This window comes from Otolemur garnettii, unplaced genomic scaffold (assembly GCF_000181295.1).
Source record: "Otolemur garnettii isolate 467f Iridium unplaced genomic scaffold, OtoGar3 scaffold00061, whole genome shotgun sequence".
Classification (NCBI taxonomy): Eukaryota; Metazoa; Chordata; class Mammalia; order Primates; family Galagidae; genus Otolemur; species Otolemur garnettii.
Window position 1 is genome coordinate 2,146,707 of NW_003852456.1, and position 11,057 is coordinate 2,157,763.

The 11,057-nt window shown below is 42.0% G+C and overlaps 1 protein-coding gene across 2 annotated transcripts in view; it reads left to right on the forward strand.

Moving 5' to 3' along the window:
• The window catches only part of PDLIM3 (PDZ and LIM domain 3), a 30,097-nt gene that overhangs the window by 2,112 nt on the left and 16,928 nt on the right, over window positions 1–11,057 (forward strand). For both annotated transcript variants that reach the window (XM_003792775.3, XM_003792774.3), the window contains exons 2-3: window positions 5,726–5,877; window positions 7,576–7,660. In XM_003792775.3, coding sequence (XP_003792823.1) covers window positions 5,726–5,877; window positions 7,576–7,660 — 237 coding nt within the window. The remainder of the gene's footprint in view (window positions 1–5,725; window positions 5,878–7,575; window positions 7,661–11,057) is intronic.

Below are 11,057 nucleotides of genomic sequence, written 5' to 3' on the forward strand. Positions count from 1 at the left end.
TAGTCTAGAGGCTTATTGAATAATGAGTATATATATATACTTGAACTTTTATGCTCTGGTGAATGCCTACTCATTGAAAATATTTTCACTGACATGATAAGAATTCTACAAATCATTTGGAAAAAAGACTAAAAAGTATTACACAGAATAATTCGTGTTGTTACAGGTAGTAGAATTTTATTTTAGTTGTTATACTATTTTAAAGGTCGTAAATAAGATTATATGTGTGTTGTTACTATTATACTCTTTTGCTTGCCACATGTTAGACATTTGTGTGCACTGATTCACTTAAGTCTCATGATAATCCTGTGAGAGTATAGTTCTGATATCCCCTTTTGCAGATGAGGAGAATGAGGATTCAAACGGTTCATGAACCTGACAATGATCATAAGAAGTAGGGAAGGATTTGGTGTCAGGTCTCTCTGCCCCCAAAGCTGCATTCGGAAGTCCGCTCATGTGAAAAATTCTACTCATTGTCCTAGTGTGACTAAAGAGGTGTTTGGGGTCACTCAACACATCACTGATCTTATTGATTCTACTGTACATGTTTAAAGTAAATATAGGTACAGTGTAATAGATTGGCTGGATAGTTCGCTTTTTAAATAACATTATTATGATAAATAGTCCAGAATGTGTTCTCAGAAATATTCTACAATTAAGATAAATGAAAATTGTTTACTACTTGATTTGTTGATTTTAGATAAGTTCTTAAGAATACAAAGAATTGAAATACCAGTGTCCACACTCAATAGCCCAGAAAGCCCCATCAATGAAGTAGATTTCCTCAAGGCCATTAAATCAATTTTTTTTCCTCCTCTAAGCTCCACTCATCCCTCCCTGCCTCACACTATACAGATGCAGACTATACAGATACTCCCAGATCATGGAACTGCAGTTTCTGGGAGAGAGGGTGACACGTATAACTCAACCAAAATTATAGTTTGTAAAATTAGGACAAAGGGCCCCACCTCGTAATTGTTTACAATCGAGTTTATCAGTCAGATGAATCTTTGTGTCATTAAAAAAAAATCGAAAGTAAGAAATCAAACACAAGACATTCTCAAAACAAATTTAGCAATTGGTTGTGATACATTTGAGCAATGAGTGAGCTATTCTTTGTGCCATATAAAACTTAAGGTTCGGGCCAGGCGTGGTGCCTCACACCTACAATCTCAGCACTCTGGGAGGCCAAGGAAGGTGGATTGCTTCAGCTCAGGAGTTTGAGACCAGCCTAAGCAAGAGCAAGACCCCCATCTCTACTAAAAATAGAAAAGCTACCGGGTGGCACCTGTGGCTCAAAGGTGTAAGGTGCCAACCCCATATGCCGGAGGTGGTGGATTCAAACCCAGCCCTGGCCAGAAAAAAAAAAAAGAAAAACTACCTGGGCATGGTGGCAGGTGCCCATAGTCCCAGTTACTTGGGAGGCTGAGGCAGGAGGATTGCTTGAGTCCAGGAGTTTGAAGTTGCTATGAGCTATGATGATGCCACAGCATTCTACTCAGGGAGAAAGAGTAAGACTCTGCCTCAAAAACAGAACAAAACAACACAAAACAAAGAAATCCCTCCAAACCTTAAGTTGTGCATGTTCGGTTTCGGGGAGAGAGTTTTTATTTCAAACATTATGTACAACTGGCCTATGCATTTTGCAGAGTAAATTTTAAGGTTCACCTCTCTACATGAACATCTGCTCTTTTTTCTTTCATGGAAGTTCTAAGTTTTTGGATCCTCCAGAAGATGGATCTGCTCTCACAGACAAGTTACAAATATTCTTTCACAAAATTCCTTGTGGAATATGATGGTCCCCCTTATCAGAGAGAGATACAGTCCCAGTAACTACCACAGTGTATGTCTGAGGCTAGTACCAAACTCTATATATACCAGGGTTTTTTCCCCATACCTACATACTATGATAAACTTTAATAAATGCACTCCTCTTACACTTTGGGGCTATTACTACATAAAATACAGGTTACCTGACACCAGCACTGCAATACTGTGACAGGTGATCTGCTGGACACAGCAAATCCACATATCCACATATTTGTGGCTATGCTGGAGAACAGGACAATTCATGACCCGGCTGAGATGGAGCAGGATGGCCATGAGATTTCATCACACCACTCCTCATGGCACACAACTTTTAATGTATGAATTGTTTATTCTAGAATTTTCTGTTTGATATTTTCAGACAAAGCTTGACCATAGGTAACTAAACCTGGGAAAACAAATGGCAGATAAGGGCGGACCAGCGTATGGTACACACTTCTCCTGTGCAGGTGATATAAGGAGATATACATACCTGCTACCTGTGTGTCTCTTCTCACAGTTCCTCTTTCCCTTCTTCCCACTATGGCTCTTTCCTATCCAGAGGACATCCAGATCAAGATTATTGTGACTGAGGATGCTATGTGGCCTTGGGTACAAACAAACAGTTAGCGTTTGCTTAAGCTTTGCAGACTTTGACACAGAAAAGTGTGTGACTTGATTATAAACTAGATTCAAAATGCAGACTTTTTAGAAAGGACTGTTTGCAGTTGAATGCAGTTCTGTCCCAGGCCAAAGCAGTTGTAGTGGGAAAAGTTGACTGAATAGAAACTTACATAATTTTGTTCTAACAAAGACCACGTCTACAGGAGAGCATGGGTTCATGTGTTCATGACACGCTCCCATCTCACAAATACCTGTCATGTGCAGAATGGCTTGTGTGTGAGAGGCGCTGTGAGTGTGCAGTTGTTAACTCCCATGGGTTTCTATCTCCTGAGAAGCTCATATATTGCTAGAAGAGAAGGGACATGGACATAAAATGTCCTGAGACACACCTGTCCAGGATTCCACCAGAAAAGTATAGCCAAAGAGATAGGAAGAGTTGTGGGAAAGATTACCTGCAAGAGAGGCATTGGGGATGGTGGAAGAGACAGACTCAGGTGGAAATTTCAGATTTTCTCTGAATATGGGTGTAATGCAAGTGTTCTGATTTGGACAGGCCAAAGAGGAACTCAGACACCAAGGATAGGGGAACCATGTTTTATTCAGCTCATGGCAGCCAGTGAGCTAACATAAGAGGTCTGCACAAGCAGAAGGCCCTACACACTTTCATACCCAATGGGACAATAGTGGCAGCAATTACACAATCATGACATTACTTTGTATTATTATGATTATCTAGGAAAAGCATAACAACTTCCAGTGGCACTATAGGTTGGAAAGCCCAAACAATTTTGTCTGGCCCACAATGGGACCCTTAACCAAGCTTCTTATACTTTCTGAGCACCAGTAATCAGTGTTTATTTTGTTTTCTTTTGTTTTGAGGCAGAGTCTTTTCTTTTTTTCTTTTGAGACAGAGTCTCACTCTGTCACCCTGGATAGAGTGCCATGGCATCATCATAGCTCACAGCAACCTCAAACTCTTGGGTTTAAGCCATCCTCCTCCCTGGGCCTCCCAGAGTGCTAGCATTACAGGCATGAGCTACCATGCCTCGCCCATTTTGTACTGAGGCAGACTCTTGGCTGTTGCCCCAGGTAGAGGGCAGTGGCATCATTGTAGCTACTGCAGCCTCAAACTCCTGAGTTTGAGCCAGAACTAACAGTGCCTTCCATCATCCTCAGCTAGTTTGTCTATTTTTGGTAGAGATGGGGTCTCACTCTTGCTCAGGCTGGTCTCAAATGCCTGAGCTCAAGTGATCCTCCCACCTTGACCTCTGAGAGTGCTGGGATCACAGGCATGAGCTACCGCGCCTGACCTAGACCATTTACATTTAATGACTGATATGATTTAATTAAAATCTACCATCTTGTTAGTTGTTCTCTGTTCTTCATTCATGGAGAAGAGGCTTTGAGTAAATACAGACTTCTCTTGTATCTGAAGTTCTCAGGGTTCATACACTCATGCTAATGCACATTGGATCTCTATCCATTTGTTAAGCATTTTATCGGAATTTTTCTTAACATCTGGTATGGCAGCCACACTAAGTATGCTCAGCTCTAGGTGAGCCCATGATCATGATCTTTTCTTGGAAGCACCTGTCTTTCCTTAGATTTCAGGTTCATTGCCCCATGACTTTAGCTCTCTGAAGATTTTGATAAAAGTTATGATTTTATGATTTTGTGTGTAATCTGGCTTCTTATTGATGCAAGAGTGATTCTTCTCCAGATTCCCACCCTGGGTATCTTGTCTTAGTGCCAACTATCATGACAAAGTTCAATAAACTGGGTAGCTTATAACCAACAGAAATTTATTTCTCACAGTGCTGGAGGCTGGACACATCAGATTAGGTGTCCAGCATGGCTAGGTTCTGCTGAGGGGCCTCTTCCAGGTTGCACACAGCTGATTGCTTGCTGTTTTCTCACATGGAGGAAAGAGAGCTAAGAGAGCTCCCTGGGGTCTCTTTTATAAGAGCACCCGTCCCACCTCTGACCCAAGTAGCTCCCAAAGGTCCCACCTCCAAACACATCAGATTGGAAGTTAGCAGTTCAACATGGGAATTCTGGGAGGCCACAAGCATTAAGCCTATTGCATGCCTCTTGTATGAATTTTAAAGATGTTAAATTATAGGCAGGTTAAAGCAGTTTAAATTTAAATATAAAAGTGGACTGGATACAGCAAAACTCCATTCCTGAATAGAGATTTCTGGATGAGAAAAAAACTAAAAAACAAATTAACTTTTAATTTGGAATAAATTAAGATAAAAATTGTATGTATATATAGTTGTATTATATAATTTGGATACATCAGGATAAAAATTGTATGTTTTTTATATTTTCTTTATACTTAATGACCAAATAGCATGTGAAAAGTAAAGTAAAATTAATATAGAACAATGTTGTTAGTTGATTTAAAAAAAAATTTAACGCCAGGCACAGTGGCTCACTCCTAGAATTCTAGCACTCTGGAAGGCTGAGGTGGGAGGACCCCTTGAGCTCAGAAGTTCAAGACCAGCCTGAGCAAAAGTGAGACCCCGTCTGTACTAAAACTAGAAAAACTGGCAGGCATTGTGATGGGCACTGTGATCCTAGACTCTTGGGAGACTGAGGCAGGAGGATCGCTTGAGCCCAGGAGTTTGAGGTTGCCGTGAGCTATGATGTCATCGCACTCTACCCAGGGCAACAGAGTGAGACTCTGTCAAAAAAAAAAAAGGGCTCAGTACTTGTAGCTCAGTGGTTAAGGCACCAGCCACATACACCAAGGCTGTTGAGTTCAAACCCGGTCCGGGCCTGCTAAACAACAACAACTACAACAAAAAATAGCCAGGCACTGTGGCAGGTACCTATAGTCCCAGCTACTTGGGAGGCTGAGGCAAGAGAATCACTTAAGCCCAAGAGTTTGAGGTTGCTGTGAGCTATGACCCCATGGCACTCTACCAGGGGTGACATAGTGAGACTCTGTCCCCCCAAAAAGAAGTTAACAAATTATTTTTTAAGCAAAGAAAATAAGATTAAAAAAACAAAGAAATAAAATAAGATTCAGACAGTTATGCAAGATGTTTTGAAAGAGAATAACGGAAGCAATGATAGACAAAACATGGCTGGTTAAGAAACAAAATCAATTGACATGGTCTAAAAACAGACTTAACGCAAATGACCAATCAGGAGTTATTTCAAGTTAGCTTTAAGATTTTTCTGACCAGTAAAACATTTAAAAGTTTACTGAAATTAAAATGTTGGTTGGGCACAAAACTCAAGAAATGGCAGGATGTTGGTTTTTAAATGGTGGCCTGATTTTTTCCAGATCACTCCAGGAAGCAAGGCGGCAGCTGCCAACCTGTGTCCTGGAGATGTCATCCTGGCCATCGATGGCTTTGGTACAGAGTCCATGACTCACGCCGACGCGCAGGACAGGATTAAAGCAGCGGCACACCAGCTGTGTCTCAAAATTGACAGGTGCTCCTTAATTAATGGTGCTGAAATCTGATCTGTTTTGCAGGGGAACCTGAACCAGTAACTATAAATGGCTTCATCTTCTCAGTAGGAAGGAGTATCACAGGGCCTAGAATTTCCACTGGCGTTTTTAGACATCAGCCACTGTAGTCTGTTCTTCACCAAAGTCAGTGAATCTAATAGCTCCTGACAAACCATCTCTAAAAAGAATTCTCTGGAATGTCAGAATAACGAGTGAAGCTATCAGAATTTTTTTTCCTTGCACCAACTGAGGTAATTGGCTATGAAAATAGAACCATTGGCTGCATGAACGCTGAACAAGAGGTACTTGTGTTCTTGGGGTGGTGGAAATTGAAATGGAATTTACAGATTCTCTCTAAAGAATCTCTTGGCTTGCCAAGATGTGATCATGTTAAAAATTGGTCTCTAATATTCTGTAAGCTTTTGACTATTTTTTTATGGAATTCAGCCCAGAAGACATAAGAGTACAACATGAGCGTATTAGGTACTGGGACATTTCTGACCCTCCCCCACACAAAAAAAATTAAGAAATTGAATCCAGCCTCTTGCCATCAGATCCCTGATCTCAAACTGAACCATGAAGATAACGGTTTGTTATTAGGGGTTCTCAGGCTGTTTATCCCGTTTGTATCATATTTACCGTTTTCCCTGTTGTGATAGTACTGTTGCTGGACCAAGAAGTCCCTCTCCTGTCACCCAAGCCAATCAACGGAGGAGAGGATAAGAGATCAATGGTTTCACTTTTATTTACAGAAAAGCCAGTGATTCTGGAGAGCAGTGAGAATATATCCCCAAAGAACCGCTCTGCCCTCTCTTCCTCTTGGTTACCTTTTATTCTCAGAAGATCCCCTCTCAGAGATTACAAAGTTACACAATATCTTCCCATTTTGAAGTGGTTACATCTTCAAAGCATTTTTATTCTAGAGTTCATTTGTAGTCAGTAATTCACTGGGTACACAGAGCGCCCCGGGTCCTTAACTGGCACCCTGGAGTCCAGTTCCCCAACTTATCTATGACAGTAACCCTGGAAGTGAATAAACAATCTCCAGGTCCAGCCTTATTAGGGCCTGACCCACAGTGCCCTGAAGAAAATGGCTGTTCAGGTACACAGTGGCAGGTAGGAGTGTGGAACGATCAATTTATCTGGCAGTCTGCCATTTCATGGGGTGAAACAGATACATTCCTTCCCAATCCACTGTAACCTGGGTTCCTGCCAAGCACACAGCCCCTTAGGAGCCACAGAGTCCCGTGTCAATGCATGAGAAGGGTTGGACAAGCCACATTTTTTTGTTTCCAGCACCAAATCCGCCTTGCTGGTCACTCACTGTCTTCTGGGGGTGGCGTGCATAAGGCAGGAGGGAAGAAAGGAGACAGGGAAGTTGTCTCCTGGTCATCTGCAGGCCAGAATCTCCCTCTCCCAGGCTCTTCCCACCGGCATCAGAGGCCCACTTTCTCCAGAAACTGCAGTTGTGATCTCCTCTAGATTTCTCCCAAAAGAACACTAAAAATGTTAAGACTAATTGGATGGGAATATGCCGAATAATAAGCAAAAAATCATTGCTTTTGCTTAAATTAATAAGAATTGCTGGTATTTTTCACCAACACAATGGGAAATGCAAGTATATGAAAACCGGAAGCGCCATCAGGCTTTGGAGTTTATGAACTTGATTTTATTTACAGGGCAGAAACCCACTTATGGTCTCCGCAGGTGTCTGAAGAAGGGAAAGCTCACCCTTTCAAAATCAACTTGGAAGCAGAGCCCCAGGTATGAATTTTAGAGTCATTTATGTCGTTGTAGCACCTCCCAAATATAAAAATTGGAACAAGTCTCCTCAAGAGCCAGTTGCCTGCCATCGCTCTGTGAGATTAATTTATATTATCCATGTTTTCTCACATCAAGGAAAAGCAGAAGTGTACGCAGAAAGACATCTTGTTGAAGACAAGTACGTTCACATTAGGAAGAATTTGGCTAAATCTACATAGAGGCCACTTATTTTTTTTTGCAGTTTTTGCCCAGGGCTGGGTTTGAACCCACCACCTCCGGCATATGGTGCTGGCGCCCTACTCCTTTGAGCCACAGGCGCCACCCCCTTTTTTTCATTTCTTATGATAGACTTCTGTCAAATGGCCATGAGGTAATCGAAGGAATTTAAGTTGTTAAAACAGAGCAAACCAAAAATAAGTGCTACCAGTTGAAACAGTGTGTCTAATCTAGCTGTGATGGTGAACTTCAATCCTTTGTGGTCTCACCAGATCTTATTTTGAATCCTTTCTTTAATTGTTAATTCTGGGGTTTTATAATTAAGTTTACTCTGTGGAAAGAGTTGGCAATGATCTGCAAAAAGATAAAAGATTTTCCCTTGAGGCAATTGTAATGAGCTCAATTAATCTAATCACCTGGTGTTTATGTGACTACTCTCAAAAGAACCAAAAATAAAAAAACTTGAAATTAAATCAAACCTTGATTGTGATTACTAAAAAAGTCTAATTAAGGGCGTTACCTGTGGCTCAGTGAGTAGAGCACCAGCCCCATATACCAAGGATAGTGGGTTTGAACCCAGCCCCTGCCAAACTGCAAAAAAATAAATAAAAAAGTCTAAAGTAAAGCATTTTAGAACCCCTACTTACAAGCTTCTAAGGTTTAGAGATAGGTTTTATATCCCTTTTGATACAAGTGTTTCCAGTAGACTAATTAGACATTCCCCATCTGTAGTTTTTCTCTAAATCTAATGAAAATGAACTGAAAACATACGTATACCTTATGCTTTAGCAATGTCTCCCCTTTCAAGATCATGAACTCCTGAATTTATCCTTCAAGTTCATAAGCCTCTGTTTTCTTCTACATGAAATAGGTGTAGAATAACATAAGTGCATGCATCTTTGGGGGCTTCTCAAATTGGCACACTGGGCAGCTACCAGAGATAATACATGGCAGCTCTTCTTACTAGTGGGACTCCCAGGCTTCAGTCAGAAAGTCTCCTGGTGATGTAGCTGCCTACATGGCAAGGCTTCCTAAAGGCTGGGAAGGCCTTCCCCATTACTGCCACAAGGTCATTAAAAACTGCATGGGGTCAGGCTGGGTGCTGTGGCTCACACCTGTAATCCCAACACTCTGGGTGGTTGAGGCAGGTGGATTGCTTGAACTCAGGAGTTCAAGACCAGCCTGAGCAAGAATAAGACGCTGTCTCTACTAAAATAGAAAAACTATCTGAGCATGGTTGTGGGCACCTCTAGTCTCAGCTACTTGGATGGCTGAGACAGGAGGATCATTTGAGCCCAAGAGTTTAAGGAGCTATGATGATACCATGACACTCTAGCCTGGGTGACAGAGTGAGACTCTGTCTCAAAAAAAAAAAAAAAAAAAAAATTATGTGTGATGAAAGTTTTATTTTCAGTTAAAATACAACCCCTCCAGGAGAAGAGCATTCCGAGTAGTATCATCTTTAGAGGGATGAGTTTATTGGGTGCCCGTCCTACACTTTTGACAAATGAGAAGGTAGCATTTTAGCCTAGAAACTGCTAAGAGGAAGAAGAGGAGAAAACAGGTTCCAGATGGAATTAGCAGCACACAGATAGTTATGAAGGTGGAAATCAGGAGGCTGTCTTCATGTGGCATCCCCTCAGCACAGCCCACAGCTCAGGAAATAGCTGACATGAATGAAATTCACTGGAGGACCCAAATGTGAACTGCAAATTTTCCTACATTGCCCGAGACCAGACCTGAGAACCAGTTCCCAGAATGGCGTCTGCCACCCACACCCTCAGCTGTCACTTCGCAAAAGTGATCTTTAACATTAAGTGGGATGTTTAGACTTTTCTTTTTGAGACAAAATCTCACTCTGTCATCCTGGGTAGGGTACCCTGGCATCATAGCTCACAGCAACCTCAAACTCATGGCCTTAAGAGATCCTCCTGCCTCAGCCTCCCAAGTAGTTGGGACTACAGGAGCCCACCACCATGCCCAGCTAGTTTTTCATTTTTAGTAGAGAGGGGAATCTCGCTCATGCTGGGTCTTGAACTCCTGAGCTCAAGCAATCCACCTGCCTCAGCCTCCCAGAGTGCTGGGATTAAAGGTGTGACCCACCATGCCAGGCCTACTCAGACAAGAATTTCTGCTTTTCAGAGTAAGTGAGCAAAATACAATACAGTGAGAAGGGATCTGAGTGCTGATGCTGGCTCATCCTGGCATACTAGTAGGCTGGCAAATCATAATATCTCCAATCAACATTTTCCTTGAGGCAAGAAAAGATTAGAAGAAGAAAAACTAGCTCAAGGCAGAGTTATTACTTTTTTATGACCCTTTGCAGTAATGCTCAAGTCCATCTGCTTTCTTTCAGCCTTGTCAATTTCAATTTATGCCTTAGGGGCAACTCATGAAACTATATGATGCTTTTAAAAAGAAAGAAGGAAAATTTAAGGCCTAATACAGACATTGGCTGCCCACCCAACCTCTTGCCATAGCCTGGACAAACTGGATGGAATTCTGCATTTGCTTATCCATACACAGCACACATCCAAAAATAAAACAAATTATTGTTCCACTCAGAATTTCCCCTTAATTTTTTAAACCCAATTACATCCATGTGTGATATATGATATGAGGCAACTCAGGCAGATTTGACCCAAGTCCCAAATCCCCAGGGATCTGCAGGCCTGGTCACATCTCCCACACTGGAGGTCAGACAGGCATGAGGAGCTCACTGGCAGCCTTAAGGCCACATGTGGCCTTCTGGATCCTTCAGTGTAGCCTTTTGACTGAATCCAAATTTTACAGTGCAGATTCCTAGAACAATTCCTTTTAATAAAGGGGTTTGGATTTGGTCAAGGAGTGACATTTGGGGAGGTATTTTGCTCGCATCTCTACAGAGTTAGAATTTAAGAGTATATTAGGGCTTGGTGCCTGTGGCTCAAGTGGCTAAGTCACCAGCCACGTACACCTGAGGTGGCAGGTTCGAATCCAGCCTGGGCCTGCCAAACAAAAATGATGGCTGCAACCAAAAAATAGCCAGGCATTGTGGTGGACACCTGTAGTCCCAGCTACTTGGAAGGCTGAGGCAGGAGACTTGCTTGAGCCCAGAAGTTGGAGGTTGCTGTGAGCTGTGATGCAACAGCACTCTACCCCAGGGGGACAGCTTGAGGCTCTGTCTCAAAAAAAAAAAAAA